The sequence below is a fragment of the Dipodomys ordii genome, unplaced genomic scaffold (genome assembly GCF_000151885.1).
Source record: "Dipodomys ordii isolate 6190 unplaced genomic scaffold, Dord_2.0 Scaffold132, whole genome shotgun sequence".
NCBI classification, from domain to species: domain Eukaryota; kingdom Metazoa; phylum Chordata; class Mammalia; order Rodentia; family Heteromyidae; genus Dipodomys; species Dipodomys ordii.
The window spans coordinates 1,136,363-1,157,495 of NW_012267348.1; the positions used below are offsets into that span (position 1 = coordinate 1,136,363).

The 21,133-nt window shown below is 36.2% G+C and overlaps 1 protein-coding gene across 1 annotated transcript in view; it reads left to right on the forward strand.

Annotated features, from left to right (window-relative positions):
* Positions 1-21,133, forward strand: part of Erc2 (ELKS/RAB6-interacting/CAST family member 2) — a 784,984-nt gene that overhangs the window by 296,273 nt on the left and 467,578 nt on the right. Inside the window, exon 4 of the mRNA XM_013030719.1 lies at positions 12,478-12,633. Coding sequence (XP_012886173.1) covers positions 12,478-12,633 — 156 coding nt within the window. The remainder of the gene's footprint in view (positions 1-12,477; positions 12,634-21,133) is intronic.

A 21,133-nucleotide genomic window follows, 5' to 3' on the forward strand; every position in this document is an offset into this window, starting at 1 on the left:
CCATGCAGAAGCTCTGCAATTTCATGCAATCCCATTTGTCCAACCTTTCTTTGATTTGTTGTGTTTCTGGGTCTCTATTAAGAAAATTTCAGCCTCTGCCAAGGAATCCTACGGTTTCTCCTATTCCATCCTGTTGGTTTTTTCTTTTGGGAATTGATCTGACCTGTTTCCTAGCTAGCCTCAAATTTATGGTCTCATGTGATCCTCTTGACTCATCCTTCTGAGAGGCATACCACCTTGCCCAGATTATTATTGACATATTAAAGAGATTTAATCAATGTAGAGTAAACAGTTGAACAAAATGTACCAAAGTGTTCATATGTAATCTGAGTGGGGGAAGTTATAAATGATTTTTGTCTTCTTTTTTTCTATTTGATTTTTCATTTTTTCAATTACATGCTTTTATTATATAGGAATGATCAGAAATTGTTACATAGGGGAAAATAATAAATTTGTTAGAAAAAAACTAACAATGCAACAAAATGAAATCCAGAAACTGGCACTTGAAAGGTATGGGGCAATGTCATGAGGGGGCGGGCAAACAAATGAAGAGAGAAAGTAGGGAGCAAATGTCCTGTAAAACTAAAAAAGTTGAAGGGAAGGCTTAGATTGCAAGGACAGGGAAGTATGATGAAAGGGGTGACCTTAATCAAGATACATTGTACTTCAAAACATTTGTTGAGGGGCTGGGAAGGTGGCTCAGTGGTAGAGCGCTTGCCTTGCATGCCTGAGGCCCTGGGTTCGATTCCTCAGCACCACATAAGCAAAAAGAAAAAAGCCAGAAGTGGCGCTGTGGCTCAAGTGGTAGAGCGCTAGCCTTGAGCTGAAGAGCTGAGGGACAGGGCCCAGGCCCAGAGTTCAGGCCCCACTACTGGGCCCCCCCCCAAAAAAAAAAACATTTGTTGAATGGTAACTCCTTTCTGCAATTACTTAAAGTTAATAAAAATACAATGTTTAAAAAGTATCTTTTGTAGGAGAAACCAGTGTGTGTGGGGGGGAGGGGGAGAATAGTAGTGAGTTCCAGCAAAATGGCATGATGGTCTGTGTCATAAATGACCCAGGAACTTTGCTCTCTAGTTCTTGGGCACTTGGCAAACCACTTGCCTCCCCTGCCTTTTGCTATTCTCATGTGGCAAGTACAGGATTGGCTTAAGTATCCTGCTTTAAAGAAAATCATACCAACTTGGAGATTTGGTAACTGGTAATTTAGATTCTCAGAGGACCTCCTGGGGAATCTGACAAGACATTCTTTCAGTGTTTAAATCTTAGCCTTGTTTGCTGTGTATTGACCAGCCCAGTCCAGGCCAACCGCCACTGCCCTTTTTCTTGATGTTGCTCAGTTCCCAACCTATTGTTTATTTAGGGATTGCAATTTCCTTGCTGGCATGAGCCCCTGCCAGCAGGGTTGAGAAGTCAGCCACAGGCCTCATGTGAACTTCCCCTTTCAAGTTGCAGTAATGACAGTGTTTGGGCTGTCCCATGCCTCATCTCTTAGGTACGATTCAGTTTCCACATCCATCAGGCCACACTGATGACTTGGGGTGGCCTGAATTCCATTGCTGCCTGTTGCTTTTTCCATGAGACACACTGGTTGAACATAGAGGGATTTGTGGTATGTTTTAGAGGTCCTTAGAAAGCCCCAACCTCAACCCAGGGATGGGTTTAAAGGAATGAAAAAATAAGTTCAGATTGCTAGATGACCAGGCAGCTTCTTTATCCATTCTTGTCTTAAATTTTACTGTAAGAGAAACAGAAGTGTCAGAAGACTGTCTTTTCAAACAGCCTCCCGGTGTTCACTGAGTTCCTACTTCTTAGAAGATGAGCAGCTGAAATTCAAACACTTTTTTGTACTTGTATATAAAAGATGACATCCAGTTCATATTTAAGGAGGGTGGGGCAGACTGTTCATCTGGAAGCAGTTTTCAAATGTTTTTCCTTCCTTTTCTCTCTCCATAACTTCTCCACTATTTTTTCTCAGCCTTGCTCAGTGATTTTTAGAGGAAAAATACTATATGGAAGGAATAGCAAGAACAGCTCAATTTCAGGTAGTATACCTTCTCTGATGCTAGTCTCTCTTGAGATTGGCCTGGGGACAGGAGAGTCCCAATATGTGGCCTACTGTCTTCTAGCATTTCTGTCAGTGGAATCATTCCATAGGACCAAAGGAACCCTTGGGTAGGTTGTTTGACATTTGTAGGTCTCCTGGCCTGTTAAATGAATGAAGTGAGTTTTTAATTTATAAGATTATTATGTAAAAATTGAACTATGTAACTTATAACTTGAGGGTAGGGATGGAAGGGGAAAATGGGGAAGAATGATGGAAAATATGACATTGATCAAGATGCATTGTACTCATAACCTGACTTAAGAGTTGTAACCTCTTTGAACAACTATGTAAAGATAAAATTGAAAAATAATAAAGTAAAATATATTATTATAAAAAGAAATAAAGCCAGGCACTGGCTGCAAAATCTAGCTACTCAGGAAGCTGAGATCTGAGAATGAAGGTTAGAAGCAAACCCATGCTGAAACTCTAATTAATGTTCAAATAGCCAGAAGTAGAGGCATAACTCAAGTACAGCAGCCTAAAATGAAAATCTAAGCAAAAGTATGAAGTCCAGAGTTCAATCCTTTGTACTGGCAAAAAAAAAAGAAAAGAATCAACTAAAAAAATTCATCGGATTATTGGGGAAGGCTTAATGAGATTTTCTTAGCATTGTAGTTCTATAAATAACATAATCCCTGTCTGTCTCTGTTTCTGTCTATCTGTCTGTCTTTCTCTCCTGGTCCTGGGGCTTGAACTGAGGGTCTTACTCTCTTGCTTGACTATTTTTGCTCAAGTCTGGTGCTCTGCTAATTGAACCACACCTCCACTTCTGGCTTTTTGCTGGCTCATTAGAGATACTTGTCTCACAGACTTTTCTGTCTAGACTATTTTTGAACCATAATTCTCAGACCTCAGCAGGATCAAAGCATGGGCTACTAGTGACCAGCTCTTTATATTTTGACAGATGCCTAGGTAAGGCATAAATGGGGATGATAGGTAGATATAAACAGTAAATCTTTTGATATGATTTCTTTTCTGGGCTATGCAAATTACAAGTAAATGCAAACATTTTGTTTCCTTTTTTGAATGAGAAAAGAGTAAAAAAACCCAATGGCATCTGCATTTTTTTCTCTATCTTTCTGGATGGTTCTGGTGTAGGTGGTACTCAGACTGGTACTGGAGAGCCTTTGTGTCAGGGTCTGTCACAGGAACATTGAAATGATTTGTAATTACCCAGTTCTCCTTTCCATGTAGAAACCACTCTATACTAAAGTAGATTTCTATGCAAGGCTATTATTTATCCCCAATGCAGAAAACTCCATTGGTTGTTGATATGCTGAAAGGCTTTCTCAGCTACCCTCAATCCTAAAACTATACTCCCAACTCAAGCTTTTGCCTGGATCTCCACATCCCCACATTGGCATATCCTACAGGGGCTTCCCAGGCCAGAGTTCAGTGTTCCTAGAGGTGTCTGTTTGGTTGACTTTTGTCTTGTTCCATACTGGTTGTTGAGTCAGTTGGCAATTAGCCCTGACCCGAGGGGATTTAATACTCTAGGGTTCAATTTCCAATTTTGTTTTTTTTTTTTGGTCGGTCGTGGGGCCTGAACTCTGGGCCTGGGCACTGTCCCTCAGCTCTTCAGCAGCACAAGGCTAGCACTCTACCACTTGAGCCACAGCGCCACTTCCGGCTTTTTTTTTTTTTTGCTTATGTGGTACTGAGGAATCGAACCCAGGGCCTCAGACATGCAAGGCAAGTGCTCTACCACTGAGCCATCTTCCCAGCCCATCAATTTCCAATTTTGATAATACAACTTAATTGAAGCTGCTTTCATGTCCTGAAACTTTCTTTGATTCCTCTTCTTTTCAAAACTGCTCACTTTCTTATTTCCTGAGACTTTCCTATATCTCTCACTAGTTTTTTTAAACAAATTTTTCTATATTTTGGTAATTCTTACAGTTGTTTTCTCTGCTGTATATTCTCAGTCATGCCATGACTGAAAGAGAATTTCTTCACCATTAAGCTGATTGATTGTATCGTTTTCACTGTCTCAGTTCCATTTTGGCTTCTGTTTTGATCATTAACTGCAAAGAGGCCATTTTATTTATACCATGTTTACCAGATTATATAAGGTGCCTAATTACAACTGAAAAATGAAGTCGCAGATTGGTTGTAAGGGTGTTTGTCATCTAACCTTACCTACATTTTAGTTACAACTCCCCTGAAATAAAATGTGACCCTAAACTCTTTTATCTGTCTCTTTACCTGTCTTTGACAGAGACTCTAGTTTTCTCAAGTATTATATGATGGACATTATACATAGTGCTTCTGATTTTATCCATGTTATTACTTCTAGCTGTAAAGAATTTCATCGTCTCTATGATAATTTTATCGTTATCCAAACATCAGATTGGGTTCCTGTGATTTTGGGATATGTTTGGACTGTGGTATGGTAGTCTTTCCCACTTCTTTCTTCTCTGTCTATATATTTATAGAATATTTTATTTATGCACATTTTAGTGTTAATCTTTCACACTGCCACTGAGGTGATATATTACCATATTATAATTGACAGAAACCTTGCTCTTATATTTTGATGTTTCATAGAGTGGATGGTTCAGTTGTCTGTTTAAATAATGTTGTAAGGATTCCATTATTCAGACCAGTTCTTAGTGCCTGGTGTCAAGGCCACAGCCCGCCACAGGCTTTATTTTCTTTACTCTCAAAAGAGTAAAGAAAGAGTCATCCTCTTCAAAAGAACCTCATTGACCTTACTAGAGTTATTAATTTATCATAAACAATCACTGTGTCCATAAGATCCATGGTCCTTGCCCCTGGGCAAGGCCATGTAATCAAATGTTCACTACAATTAGAGGGAATTGGGACGATTCATTTCATGAATGTAAAAGAAGCTACACATACAAAATGACAATAACAGCAACCACATATGCTACAGCACAGACTCAGAGAGACAGTAATGCTTATTGAACACCTACTATGTGTTCGCTATTATTCTGGGAGATTTACATGTTATTAATTTAATTCTGATAGCAGCTTTATAGGATCAGAAAAATTAGGAACATGCTCATAAATAAACTAGGTTGATTAAAAATGGAAGCAACTGATTCGTGTACCTTTAGAACTAGGGAATTGTTAGGGAGTGCTATAATAATGATTTTATGAGAGGTTCTTTGATGCATTACATATTATTTGTAATTTTCTTAACATTATCATGAACTTGACCTTATTTCAGAAAAACTAAATATCCTGTCTCACAATGTAAAAGCCTGAGCCAAGATTTGTGTCCAGGCTGTCACTCCCTGCGGGTCAGATTTTCTTCCTTCCTATCATCTCTGTCTGGATTATTTTGTCATGGGCTCCTTTTTTCATATTTAAGTCTATTATGGATCATAATAGATTCATGCAGGGAGAGTAAAACTTCAAAGGTCACAGTATCTTACAAGAACCACTAGGTAATCAGTACTGGGCACTGTCAGGATGTCAAGAAGACAGGAAGTGTGCATTCCTAGGGCACCATTTCATGAAGAATGAGTCAGAAGTAGGCAAATGAGGCCATGAAAAGAAACATAAAAGTGTCCTAATTGCTTTTAATTTGATCTGCTCTGACTTGATTCTGTGCTTGTATATTTGATCATAAAGAGTCATATATCTTTACAAATAAAAAAATAGAAACCTCACCAAAAATCTCCAGCATACCCCTGACATCTTCTAAGCCAGGTCATTATCTTTCTATAGTTTGATAAAGCCCAAGAAGATGAGGTCTTAGTTCCTCAAAATAGGTGTTATGTCTAAGTTGACATTTCCCCCCCCCCTAGATTGCTTATTTGGGACTCATGGGACCATAGTTATCCCACACAAAGTCCTTCTAAAGGCAGAACATTAATCAGATAGCCTAAAACTTAGGGCTGCTCACTTACTCTGGCAGCTACAAGTACATGAGTTCTAAAAGTCAAGCTTTCATGAACTCTGTGGTATGCAGTAATACTAGTTTAGAATTTTATTCTAAATAAAGTGTAATATAATTATATAGGGACGTTTCCTGAACATTAGATCACGTCTTCTTTAACCATATCGGCTTTAGGTTTGTTGATCACTGCCTGTAGTCTGATATGTGATCATGGTGAATTCTGTCCTCTTTAAAAACTGCTTATATGTTCTTTCTTGGCCTGATATTAAAATGAAACCAGTAATTCTTGCTATATTTGAAAGGAAAGCACATTGTGACACTGAGCAATAACATAATTGTTACTTTTTGTGACTAAATGATATTACTTTTTTTGCTGTTCCACCCCCTCACCATTTCAGTGCTTTGCAGTTCCTAGAGAGGAATTGAAATCTGTTTCTGGCTGCTTGAGGGGAACATGATGTTTGACAAACACAAAAAGAGTAATAAGGCATCCTAATTGGCACGGATGCTCCAGAAAGTTTATCCCAAGGATTGCTGTACCCTTGGGCCATGTTGGATAGCTCTTTCTTTTTGAAAGTACATATTTTATTGCTATTGTAAAAGTGATGTACAGAGGGATTACAGTTACATAAATTAGGTAATGAGTACATTTCTTTTTAAACCTTTTCTCTCCTTTTCTCCCAGTTTTTCCCTCCTGATCCCCCCCCTCGCAAGTTGTATAGTTCATTTTCAACATGTCTAGTGAGTTTGAATAGCTCTTGAAAATGTTTGTGTTTTTCTAAACATATTTAGCCAATATAGTTTTCCTGGTGTTTTTTTTTTTTGCAGTCTATCTTGTGGACACTTGAAATCGTTTAGAATACCTGAATCACCCAACAATCTTGGGAACATGCATATTCAAGTTTACTTGTTTTGGATTGGGGCTTGAGAGTTTGTACGTCTAAAAAAAATCCCCAGATGATGCTCATGCTGCTGGTGAATAGACCACCTTATGAGTAGCAAGGAAAGACTATGTTTTATTTTAGAGTGAAGAAAATGTCTTTAAATCATATTAAGTTCTACATGATATTCCATGTATTTTGATACTCAGAGGCTGAGATAAAAGAATCCTTATCCAAAACCAGCAGGATAGAAGAGGCCATGAGACTTCATCTCCAATTAACCAGCACTAGACTGGAGGTCTGGCTTAAATGCTAAAGCACCAGCATGAACAAGAATGCTGAGTGACATGAGCCCCTGAGTTTGACATGAGCCCCTGAGTTTAAGCCCTGGTTAATACACACACACACAAAGAGTATTCCTACTCAACTTGCTTTTGCATTGCTATAATTACTATACTCAAAGTTTTGTGCTAAATTCTAAATTCATGCTTGCTTAAAAATTATCAATAGAGAAATGGCCATGAGGAAATGGCTGCTAGTAGTTCATTTCTGGTAGCTTATTATTGTCTATCAGATACTTATCTTGCATCTTTTGGATGGCAGAGATAAAATGGTCATTGGTATGTACCTTTAAGTAGACATTGTCTCTGCTTTCTGTTTTAAAATTTCAAGTTATTTTATGTAGATATAACCTGAAAGAGGTAGTTCATATATTTTTCTGAAATAAACATATTCTAGCAATTGCTCCACTGAAAGAATTTTTCCACCAAAGTATGATTATAAGACAATTTCATGGGTGTTCTGTCTATTGGAGACATGTTACCTGAGTTATGAGGTAGTAAGTTGAGAAGGATGGGAGACCTGATGTTACAATGCTATCTATTGTCAGAGCAGGCTCCTTTCCTTCCATGTCGCTTTTCTGATTTTCCTTTTCTCTTTTAAAATTGAATTTCATTGTATAGCCTCAGACTCTTGAATTTGCCATTCACTTGCCTCAGCTTCTCAAGTGTTGGGATTACAACTGTGCACCACCATCCCAGACTAAAAAATAATTTTAAAAGTGATAGAAGTCAATGTGAATATTTAAACCCCACTCATTTTATTTATTTTTAACTTCACTTGTTTAAAATTGGAATACTTGTGGCAAGTTTCTTCTCCATCCAAATTCTTGTTTTGGTTCTTCAGTTTGACCACTTTGGAAAGCAGTATGGAGGTTCCTCAAAAGACTCCACATAGAGCTCCCTTATGACCCAGCAATCCTACTTTTGGGCATTTACCCAAACGATCACAAACAAGGCCATACTAAGGCTACCAGCACAACTATGGTTCTTCAGTTTAATAATGTAACTTCAAGCTTAATTCAATCATTGAAGTCCTAATTTAATTTTTGAGAGCTGACTTCTAGAGTTAATAATACTGACATAATAAACAGAATTCTTTGCTGCAAGTTTCTTAGAGCCCTTGATGTTGGTGTGTATTGAGAGTCTCTTAATAGACAGTTCTCAAAACTATTTGACCTTACAGTTTCACTTTCATGGAATATTTGAGTTCTGTGTACTTAAGAAAAAATTATTCTATATTGTATTTTAATTTCTAATCTCTAAGGAAGCCCCCAAATTATGTTTCTAGAATTTGCTTAATTGCAAATCAAAGATAAGTTTTAAAATCACAATGTATTTTTTTTAAAAGACTATCAGTTATTAATAACATAAAGTCAATTGTTAATTGGGAAATAAAATGTGTCTTTACCTTCCAAATTTATGTTTACGGATGTTGAAGTCTTCACTGAAGTTCTTCACTGAGTTACTGAGCCTGTGTGTTTAGTATCTCTTCTGAAAGGTAACACTGATATCACTTTCACTGTATCAAAATTAATATCATGGTCCACTTATATAAGTTTGTAGTCATACGTGTTAGTCTTAGAGATTCTTTTAAGAACATAAGATAAAATAACCAGTGTGGTAGCCATTATGTTTGCAGGTGTAATTTCCTCAGTCTTTCTTGGACTGGATATTTTAAATATCTTCTTGCAACCCAAATCCACTGTGACTGTATTTGTTGTTGTTGTTGTTATTGCTTATTTGTTTAGTTGAACTCCAGGCCTGAGCCCTTGCTTGGCTTTTTCACTCAAGATAAAACTCTACCATCTGAGTCACACTTTAATTTCTGAGTTTTTGTTTGATAATCACAGAAAGGAGTCTTCGGGACTACTCTGCCAGGCTCACTTCAAAACAACACCCTAAATCACAGCCTCCTGAGTAGCTAGGATTACAGTCATGAGTCACTGAAGCCCAATTCTATGATTTTTGTATCTGTACTGTATCTGTACTCCTCTATTTATCCTAATTGTGACTTCTTACTTACTTTTTATCTATGCATATGGTTTTAGAATAAATTTTATTGCTCTTAAAGTTGACTTCTTAATTCAGAAAAAATTACATGAACATAACAAAATATACTCTTATTAAAGTCTTTCTCTCTGCATTCTATTCTCGTATCCTATTCTTTCTCCCTCCATTCCCCTTTATTCCTCCTTCCTTCCCTGTTTCCCTTCCCACTGCTTTCTCCCATCCTCCTTTCTTCTCCCTCTTTCTCCCCTTCCCTTTATCTTGTGAAGTTCCTTCAAACCCATTTAGAAGTCAGAGCTATGGTCATTGCTAACAAAGTTGATTGGAGCACATCTGAGAGTTTGTAAAAGAATCACATCTTTCTCCCCTGGCCTATACAATCGAGGTTCAAAATTCTACCCAGTAGTATCTAAATTGTGAGGCACAAAAAGTGTATTGCTGAATAATCACACAGATACTTATCTGTATATATATTTGGGCATCTGCAGACACATAAATATGGTCATTTTGGATAGGAGTCTGAAATCCCAATGAATAGCCAGGAATGTTGACCCTTTTGCTCCTTTAACTTACAGTTAAATCTTTTTTTCCCCAGTACTAGGAACAGAAGTCAAGGCTTCCCGCTTGCTAGGCAAGAACTATACCACTTGAGCCTTTCTGACCCACGTCTATAGTCTAACTCCTGGAAAGATTGTATTTATCTGTAAACTTCACCGTTGGTCCATTTGTGTTTCAATAGAGAGAGAATTTTTACATATTGATTAGAATTTTGATATTTCTGAATCTGTTTTAGAATGAAATTATAATCTTAATTTTCCCATAGGAATAACAAAAATGTTAACAGTGGGTTTATCTGAATAATCAGAGTACAGACAGTCATCATTACAGGACTCTTCAAAAAGTTTTTAATAATCTTGAGCCTGTCCCATTTTATAGTTAGGAAGAAGTTTTGATTTAAATGTCACTTGTATGGGAGGATTCTTATAAACTTTTAGAAAAAATTTCCCCCTACCCTTTTTTAAAAATTATTGCTGCTGCTGCTTTTTGAATCTGTGGGGATCTCATAGCTCAGAACTTAAATGAGTCACCACAAGTGATTTCCTTTGTCTGTTTGAGCTGTCTTAGCAAGCTGTAGGCTGGGTGACATAATCAATGGAATTTTGTGTTTTTTTTTCTCATAATTCTGAAGGCTGAGTCTGAGATAAAGATGTCAGCATGGATGGCTTCTGGTGTGGGCTGTTCTTGATTTGCAGTTAGCTACCTCCTGGCTGGGACCTTATATAGGAGAAAGAGAAATGGAGATAATTCTAGTGTGTTTTCTAGGAGCACTAATGTCATTATGAAGACCTGATCCCTATGACCTCATTTACTTTTAACTACTTCCCAGGCCCCATCTCCTAATAATACCACATAAATTTTGGGAAACAATTGTTTCAGTTTGTAACAGTGTTCCTACTTAAACTGACAGTATAAAAAGATTTCTAGAAATTACATTTCCAGAAATTGCATCTATAATTGAAAACCACTAGGAAACTATGCATAATAACATGAATGGTGGTTAACTCAGACTAGTAGCATTAAAGACATTTTACCTATTTTCTATAAAGTATATTGCTTTTATAACTGGGAAGAACACAACAGGTATTTTTTATCTTTTTTTGTTCTGTCCTGGGGCTTAAACTCAGGGCCTGGGTACTCTCTCTGATGGCTTGGACACTATCCTTGAGCTTTTTTGCTTAAGGCTAATGCTGTATCTTTTGAGCTACAGATCTACTTCTGGACATGCTGGCTTTGAACCACTATCCTCAGATTTCAGTTTTCTGAGTAGGCAAGTAGGTATTATTTTTGAAAGAAAATGAAACAGCCAAATGTAGCATTTCATAATCTTGAACATTTTCAATCCTTTAGTTTCACCTCCTTGTTCTTTTTTCCCTGAGAATTAATGAAATTGTCAAGTACATTTTGAATGTGTGGTTGTAGGTACAACATAGAGCACAGTAGATAGTTGTTACAATTCTTCTTCTTCTTCTTTTAAGTATGGTATGATGTTCATAATAGTAACTGTCACATGAGATATGCCTGTACTTGTAACAGAAAAATAAAACAATAGCAACAAAGTAGGAACAGACATAACAGTCATTTTCTTAAGAATTAATTATAGAGTAGCCTATTCATTGTATTTATTTTATGAATTTTTAGTTTTTAGGTTCTTAAAATCCCCTCACCCCCACATCCAGGACCCCATAAGAATTGGCTTATTTTCCTTAATATTCAGTAATAAATATAATGAAGTTTCCTTTAATCTTTGCAATGAAATCACAGGTACATGGCAACTGCTAGAAAAACTTAGTCACTCTTCAAAGGTTTCGTTACAAAGATTGATTTGAATCTAATTCCTAAGGCTGGGAAATGTTGCATTTGTGTGTGTGTGTGTGTGTGTGTGTGTGTGTGTACAAGTGCACGTGTGTGTGTTCCCTTCTCCTGTAAGAGCTTTCTCTTCTATACTTTCTGAAGCTTTGTTTCGTATTATACACTCTCTTGTCTGTCATTGAATGTTTTTTCTCAATTAATCCCACATCTGAATGTAATATTTCTAGTTTTTTAGGCCTGTAAATCAATAGGTTAGAAATGTCCTGCAAGGTAATCATGTTTTTTGTCACGTAGGGACTTGACTGCTCACAAAATAAATCATGATGTTGTGATATATTACTTCCAGTTGCTATACATTTTCAATATTTAGTGTATCGGTCATACTAAGTCAAGATTCAGTGATTTAATTTCACGTTTGTCTGTGTTTTAGATGAGAATCCTTTTCTCCATTAGTAGGTTTGGATTTCTTTCTCTCTTAGAGTCAAATTCCAAGCATGCCTTATAAACCCAGCTATAGAATGTATACATGAACAAACTATTTTTTGTGAATAAGTGAACTCAAAAATATAACTTGGTTAGCTATAATCTAAGCTACAAATTTGCCCATTAAAATAATGTTTAGTTTTGTTTTTAACACTTTAGATCACTTGTGTCACTATTATTTGTTAGTTTGGTTCTGGATATTAGTGAAACATATCTAGGTAACTGTAATGTATGGACACACAATTGACAGAGATTTCAAACAATTATCATTCAGATGGTCCCCAGAAGAGAAAACATAAGCCATTCTTAATTCAGGATTAGTCAGCACCAAAGTGAATCTATCTCTACCAAAGCTGCTTTCCTAAATATGATCTGAAAAGGCTGAAAAAAGTTTTCTTTTTCTTTGTTTTTTACCAACAGGACACAAAAATTGCTTCATTGGAGCGAAACATAAGGGACCTTGAGGATGAGATCCAGATGTTAAAAGCTAATGGTGTGTTGAATACTGAGGACCGTGAGGAAGAGATCAAACAAATAGAGGTTTACAAAAGTCACTCCAAGTTCATGAAGACAAAGGTATGCCCAGAGTTGCAGACTCTTACATCCTTGGCAGGACTAAAAAGTTATTATTTGCACACATGCTTGTTTCCAATGCCTACATTATCTTGTTAATGTAATATTATGAAATATATTGAAAAATAAAGGAGAATGTAGAAGATTAATTCAGAAATAAATATTTCAGAAAGGGGCCAGAGAAAACTTTTGGTGGAATTTCTGCTCACTGTGAGCTTCAGGCTCATCTGGTGAGTTTCTTTGGTTTTTTGTTGTCATGGGAATAGACATATTTTAATACTTTTTTTTCATTTTCAGTTATTCTAAGTTTGCTGTTTTTTTTAATTGCTATGTTGCCAGATTTATTGCCCATCTCTAGAAAGTGTTTGTCTCAAAATGTCCTGGTCTTATAAGTCAATGTAAATCATTTTAGTGGTATCAAGACACTGTAGTTTTAGCATAAGACGTAAGTAACTTTAAGTCTTAGTGTTCTCATTTACTCAAATTACCCAATCTTTATAAACCTTGCTTTCTTCATCCATAAATTGAGTCCCATCATAATTCTTCAGTGATTTGCTTTATTTAAAGCAGTTATGTGAGCTTTAAAATGCATTCAAGAAACATCAGGCATTGTTTATATTATTGTTATTAACATCAGTTGTTATGGAATAATTATAAAATATTATTTGAATAATTTGATCTATTGATTTATATTATAGTTGTTAGTTTTAAAGAATTAGCTTATATTTTCAAAATTCAAATTAGGTGCTTGAAATTGATTAGGTGGATGGAGCACCAAATATCTACTATTCTTGTGTGTAATAACATATTTATTATCAAATTATTAATTATAATTAATAATTAATGTTAAGTAAACATTAATTACTAGATTGGTAAGAAATCTCTTTTGAGACTTTTAGATGCTTTTGTTTACTTCTGTCTTAACTATTGCTCTTCTGAAAATAATCACCATATAAAGTTAATTTTTTTGCTTATTTTTCTCCCATATATTCTTTTTTTTTAATTTGAAAATGCTAAAAACAGGGGAGTTACATTTATATGTCAGGCAAAGAGCACATTTCCTTGTAGATAATGCCACCCTACCCAAGCTTTTTATCAATTTTTCTACCATTTATCCTTAAATATCATTTTTCTCCATTTTAGTAATGTTTCTGTATTAAATGATACAGCAGAGTTAGAGAAAAATAGGAGAGAACCGTTTACATGTTTTATCTCAGTTATTAAATATATTTATGCTCTATGCAGAAGTATCAAATTATGGACAGGAAATGATATTTAGTATTATAATATAATAATATCTAGTGTATGCATACATATGTGTACTTATTCAAAGGGAGAATAACCAAATACTGGGCTTCTGTCAACTTTCATTCTTTAGGTAGGCAGTGCTACTATACCAAAAATGTATATCAAAGATAAGAGATACCAGAAGTAAGCTGTGGAGTGGAGTTGGTTGTAACCATTTTCTTTCAGGGATTGCCACAGAATTTCAAATCAGTTTCGTGTACAATCTTCCATTCTGGTTTCCTTTTGGTAGTTCTTTCTTCTTAGAGAGTTGAGCTGAGGTGCAGCAAGTACAGTCTTTGGATGCGCCGATCACTTTGTGAATGCATACCATCGATACAACAGTGAGTGAACTCAACAAATTTGGGGGAAATTATTGTTCTAGAATCAGCCTCTCCTCCTCATGTTGTCATCCAACAACCAGAGGCCTGACAGATTGGCCAAGTTATTCTACAGCGGAAAGTACCATAAACATGGAAAACTCTACCCCCTTCATGTAGTTATCCAGGTGAAGAAAATAACTTCAGCAAGCAAGTCATAACAATTATTGACTCCATTTGTCTGACAGGTCATCAATCTTTGAGTAGATTTATCTAACACAATGGCTAGTTACTTTTCAAAAGTTCCAAAGGAGGTCAGGTCTGAAGAATGTTCAAGAAGCTCATGGTTCAGTGAGTGGAAACAGTGTGGCAGAAGACAAGCAGATTCTTGCATGGTGTTTCTGCCCTTCATGGCCTTGGAAACTGACCTATGTCCCTCAGCCATACTTTCTTTCTGACATACTTAAAGGGTAGATCTGGGGATTAAAAGATGATTAAATAAAATATTGCAGGTAAAGTATTAGCAAATAATAAAATGATAAAATGATTATTATGTTTAAACTGACTTATGTGAAAATGGGTTTTTAAGAAATAAAAATAAAAAATGAATTCTATTTCATAGATATCCCTTATAAGAAGATACACATTAGCTAAAAAGTGCTAGCAAGATTCAGTTTTTAAGTTTTCTCCCTTAAAAGAACATTCTTAATGGCTGAGCCCTAACATTTAGTTCTCATTCTTTAATGACTGAAAAATTCTCCTGCTTTGAGAGGCAATCGGGATTTCTTATTTAAGCCTAGAAATGCTGATTATTACAATATATAAAGCATGTAGATTAGAGGAGAAGAAAATATTTTTTTTGTCTGTCATGGGGCCTGAACTCTGGGCCTGTGTACTGTCCCTCAGCTCTTCAGCTTAAGACTAGCACTCTACCACTTGAGCCACAGTGCCACTCTTCCAGCTTTTTCTGCTTATGTGGTACTGAGGAATCAAACCCAGGCCCTCATGCATGCCAGGCTAGCACTCAACCACTGAGCCACCTTCCCAGCCCAGAAGAAAATATTTTAAGTAGCCATGGAGATGGTAATGCAGTCCCATTTTTATCTTGGACACCTGAAAAGTAGAGCCTCTTGAAAGTTGTATAAATTAAATAGAAGGGAAGATCTAAATTGTTCTTATAAATAGTATATCATTGTAACCAGGATATTACACCTTTGGGGAAGGTGGAAAATAGGTTGCAAAAACAAGAAGCAGATACTTAAAATCTCAGCTGTTGTTAAAGCAGAACAGTTGACGTGTTTGCAGGTAGAATTCTTAGCATTTAGGACATCTTTGGCCTGTGGATATTGTCCCTGAGATATGAGACTCTTGAAGACATCCTGATCTGTACAGCTCTTCCTTGTTGGAAAGTCCATTTTCTATCCCAACTCAAAGGTCTGAGAGGAATCAGACTGGAGAGCTGAGTCTAACAGGCTGTGGAAAGCATTTACTTTCAGGAACATTATTGAGCCTTTGAGAATGGAATGTACCATATAAATAATTGTTTTTCCAAGAATGATGGCATCCCTTTTCTGTACAAGGCTTTGTTCCTAGCCTAACACATTTTTCATCTACTGATCCCAGTATTTCTATATTAGCTGCTCCCTCTGTTTTTCATGTTTGCCAAAGACGCCACTCTGCTGTCTTAGATCTCTCTGTCTTTATTCTGAATTTGTAACACATTTTCTTATAAACCCTGATGGCTTACAAACCTCATACCCCAAACTGCATAATAATAAGCATATCACTTTCTAGACATGAGAGTTGTATCTGCAGTGAAAAAGAAGCTGTTTTCCTTGGCAGAGTGGTTTTGTCAGGGTGTTGGTTGTGTCCCAGACATCAGTGGGGGGAGAATTTTCAGACAGGATGAGGTGTGCCTGAAGTCCACATGGACTTCATACGAAGCATGTGATGTAATTCATTGGGCTGTTCTTTTGTCCATTAAAGGTACAGACCTTCCCAGGCCTCTGCTTTTCATGGAGGTTCAATTGCATCACTTTTCATTTTTTATTGAGTTTATGGCCATTAAAAAAAAGCAAAAAATGCATATTTTAATGGAAGAATACAGCTTTATCCTCTGTAACTGTATTCTCCTTAGAGAAGCCTTTTCTGTGGTATGAATAAATATTTATTTAAAAATTTACCTTGGATTAGAAAATTGTTGAATGAGAACAGGGAACAACCTAAGCTCTCTCCCAAGAAGCATGGTTTTAAGGTTCCATCAGGCATTCCACATCTAGAGAGTCACATCAAGTAAGCTAAAATTATACAGAGATAGACAACAAAAAAGAAGATTATGGACTGATTGTATAAGAAGACAGAAACCAGTGTGCCACTAACAGTGTCAGCGTTAGTGGTAGCAGTGGCTATGCCTCAGAATTTGCCCAAAGCTTCACTGTGGAATTTAAAGGGCCTGAACAGGAAAAAGTGGAAGCCCACAGCTGAGCCATCCACCATCAGATGCAGAGAAAATTCATCACAATAGGGATGGTTCAGAGCATCACCAAGGGAAATGTGAATACTTCACAAGAGACATCTCCTTCAACACCTGGATGGAAGCCTCTTACCATCCCCAATAAGAATACTATTTATGAAAGTGGAAAAGAAGCTGCCAAAGCACCTGGATGGAAACATTTGCAGAAGAAATGTCTCCATTTTTGGAAAGAGCAAAGAAATCTGATACTCTTGCACCACCCTTCTTTGGTGGCAACTCAAAGCCCACTCATTGGGAGGCTTCTTCAGTGAGCAAGCAGGCATTGCAGTCAGGCCTTTGGCCAGAAGAGCACCTTGGAATTACAAAATCAAAAGTCTCTAAAATATCACTGACATCCCCCCCTCCCCCCAAAAAAACCAGACAGTTCTTAAAAGCTGAGTGTGTTTCTAGGCCATACTGAGTGTAGGAATCCAGGGGCTAGCCTCCCTTCCATATCTACAAATGCTACAGATTCCAGATATACCACAGCTCCACCCACACTCAAGCACTCTACAGTTAAGAGCCTACCTGTGAACTAAAGTGCCACACCCCTCATTGCTGCCTCCTATACAGCAGGAGGAGAGTTATACTGACTCCAATTTCGTAAGGCAGAAAGTTCTTCTGACTACTCAAACAAACTAATTAGAGAATTCATCTTTGCTCTTTGATTCATAAGTAAGCTACAGACAGGGTTCAAAAACCTAGTTATTTCTTACTGAGAATGGGAATCTAGGTAACAGCTACACCCACAGGTCAAAAAGGCTTCAGAATTCCACCACCACCCAAGCCTCTGGATGTATCCTACCTATGAAAAAGGAACTCCACTTCCTGGTGCCACCCATATATTGGCTACAAAAGACAGTTGCAGATCTCAGTAACTAAAACAGAGCCTCCACTAAGATACTGCATACTAGACATGGGGAAATAAATGATCCTCCAAATTGCAGGACTCATTTTTTTTTGGTTGTTGTTTAGTCTCAGATATGCAGACTATGATAATTGCTAAGCCTGTTTTTAGTTGTGTGCTTAATTAATTCTGGCTATATTTTAAAATTTATTTTTAGTTTTTTTCCCTTCTTTTCCTTTTCTATTATTTTTTACTTCCTTTATTTTTCTTTCTATTTCTTTTAGTTTTATTTTTATTTCGTTACCTTCATTTCTGATCCTTTTCTCTTTCTTTTCTTTATTCTCTCATTCCCTTATTGTTTGCTTGACTGTATTTGTGTCCAGTTTGATTCTGTCTAGTTGGCACTTTCTGTTATGTTTTTTGTTGGTTTGGTTTACCTGATCCTTACAACAGATTTGCTCACTACCTACAACTATATATAATCTCTTTTTCTGCACCACAATACTCCTCCCAAAACAAAAGTGTAAGAGTGTTTAGATAAAGGAATACTTGCCTGTAATTTAAAACCTCTATAGTCTATGCAATTGTAGGGTTCTATGAGATATATATATATATATAGTGTTCTGTGTGGTTATGAATTCTCCCACAAAAAATTACCAGGCAGTAGAGAAGACAATGAAGGACCTAGAAGCTAGTTCTCAAAATGCTTTAAAACCACTGCTGATGGAAGATAGAAAGTCTACATAAGGTTATGTACTAACTGAAGCTTATTAGAGGATTTTATGGAGTCCACAAATGGAAAGTTAAATAAATGCCAGGAGAAGGAAAGGGAGTCCAATGAAAAAAGTCACTCAGCTAAAAGATATGGGAGAAGACACAAGTAACCAAAGTAAATAATTCCATTTAAGACCTAAAAGAAAGAAAAGGAGATAGACACTATCAAAATGATAAAGTATAAGTCTGAAAATAAGAAAACAAAGAAGACAGATGTTATATAGAAAGAGAAGATAATTATCCAGAACAGTCCCAGAAACAAGCTTGCAGAACTTCAGGATTCAATCAGAAGACCTAATTTAAGACTGATGGGTACAGAGCAAAGACAAGACAAGGCAATTAAAGGGATAGGAAACATTTAGTAGAATTCGAAGAGAATTTCCTGAATATCCAAAGTGATAGGTCCATTTGGATACAAGAACTCCAAACAAATCAGACTAGAAAAGAACCTCCTACTGCCATATTGTAATCTCCACAGGACCATAGAGACCAAGGGAAGGACCCTTAAAATTGTCAGAAAAGATGAATTACTTATAAAGGAAAAACAGTGAAAAGAAAGACATATTTCTCAGTTGAGACCATAAAAGCAAGGAGAGCCTGAAATAATGTATTACATTACCTTAAAGGCAAACAACTACCAACCAAGAATATGTACTCAGCATTACCCAAGGGCCAAATAAAAAACTTTTCATTACACAGAAAAACTCAAGCAATTTTCTCCATCAAACAAGGACATCAGAACATATTTAAAGATGTCCTATATATAGGACCCCCCAACTGCATAGAAATGGCCCCTCACCCCAGAATACTATATAAATATAGCAAGAAATGATAGGCACAACCCCTAAGAAAGTGAATATCGTGGCAGGAACTACCAAATGTTTCTTAGTTCTGTCAATATGAATGGACTTAACTCTCTAATTAAATGATGTAGAATGACTAGTTGGATCAAAAAGCAAGGCCATCCATCTACTGCCTTCAAGAGATACATCTTGTCCGCAAAAACCAACATACTCTGAAAGTGAAAAGGTGGAATAAAATCTTTCAAGCAGTTGGCACCCATAAATAGACTGGAGTAGCAATTCTAATATCAGATAAAATAATATCAGATAAAAATAATATCAGATAAAATTAGTGAGAAGATTAAAGAAGGTTATTATACACTAATAAAGGTATCTCTCCTATAGGAGGATATAACAGTTCTCAATATCTATACACCAAAATTTGGACCATCAAACTTCATCAAACAAATACTACTTAACCTAAAAATACATAGATCGAAACACATTGATTGTTGATGACTTCACTGCTTTGCTTTTGTCTCTGGATATATAAACCTAGGAAAAACTCTACAGACCTAAGTAGTTGCATTGATCAAGACATAACAGACAGCAACAGATTATGTCACCCAGTAACATCAGAATACACATTCAGAATATTCATGGAACATTCTCCAAAATAAGTTATATTTTAGGTCACAAAGCAAATCTGTGCCAATTCACATAAATGCATCTGTCTTACCACAAACCATCACAGAAAATTCTTTAACTCATGGAGACTGAATAGCCATTGAGTGGCCAGGGAGTTATTAAAGAGATCAGAACTGAAATTCATACATTTATACAACTTAAGAAAAATGAACACACAAAATACCAGCTCTTCTGTGACACAGAAAAAGCAATACTCAGAGGAAAATTTATAGCTTTGAATGCCCATATCAACAAATTGAAGAAATCTCAAACCAGAATTTAATGATGCACCTTAAGTACCTTGAAATAGAGCAAAAAGTCAAACCCCAATCCAGTAGATAGAAATAAATAATTAAAATTGAATCAGAATTAAATGAATTAGACTTGCAAAAAGCCATAGCAGGGATCAACAAAACGAAGAGTTATTTCTTTAAAAAAGATTAACAAAATTGATGGACCCTTAACAAATCTGACGGAAAAAGAAGAGAACACACCCAAATGAATAAAATTAGAGACAGAAATAGGAACATCACAACAGAAGCAACTAAGATAGAAAATATTATAAGGGAATATGTTGTAAACCTTTATGTTAACAAATTGGAGAATCAGGAATAAATTGCTAGTGAATGTTCATATATGCAAAGTAAACCAAGAAAATTTATATCAACCAAATAAATGCCTATCAAGTAATGATAGGCATAGATAGTAATAGAAATGAAAATAAAACACTTCCCCTCCAAAGAAAGGCCAGGACCAGATGTATTCACAGACAAATTTTATAAGGCCTTCAAAGGAGAAGTAACTCCAATACTCCTTAAACTCTTCAAGAAAATTGAAAGTGAAAGATCTCCTTCTATGCATCTAACATAACCCGCATCCCAAAACTAGATAGAGACTCATCAAAGAAAGAGAACTGTAGACATAGCTTTAATGAACATCCATGCAAAATTTCTCCATAAAATTCTGATGAAGTGAATTCAAGAACAAACAAAAGTCATATATCATGATCAAACAAAATTCATGCTAGGGTTGGAAAACTGGTTCAATATATGCAAGTCTATGTAATTTATCACATCAACAGGAGAAGGACAAAAACCACACGAACATCTCATAAGATGCAGAAAAAGCATTTGTCAAGATGCAACACAACTTTATGATAAAAAATCTCTGGAGAAGCTAGCCATCCATGGAACATTCCTCAATATAAGGCTGTGTAGGTCAAACCTAGAGCCAGCATTATACTTCCTGGTGAAAAGTTAAAGCCATTTCCTCTAAAATCAGGAATGAGATAAGGATG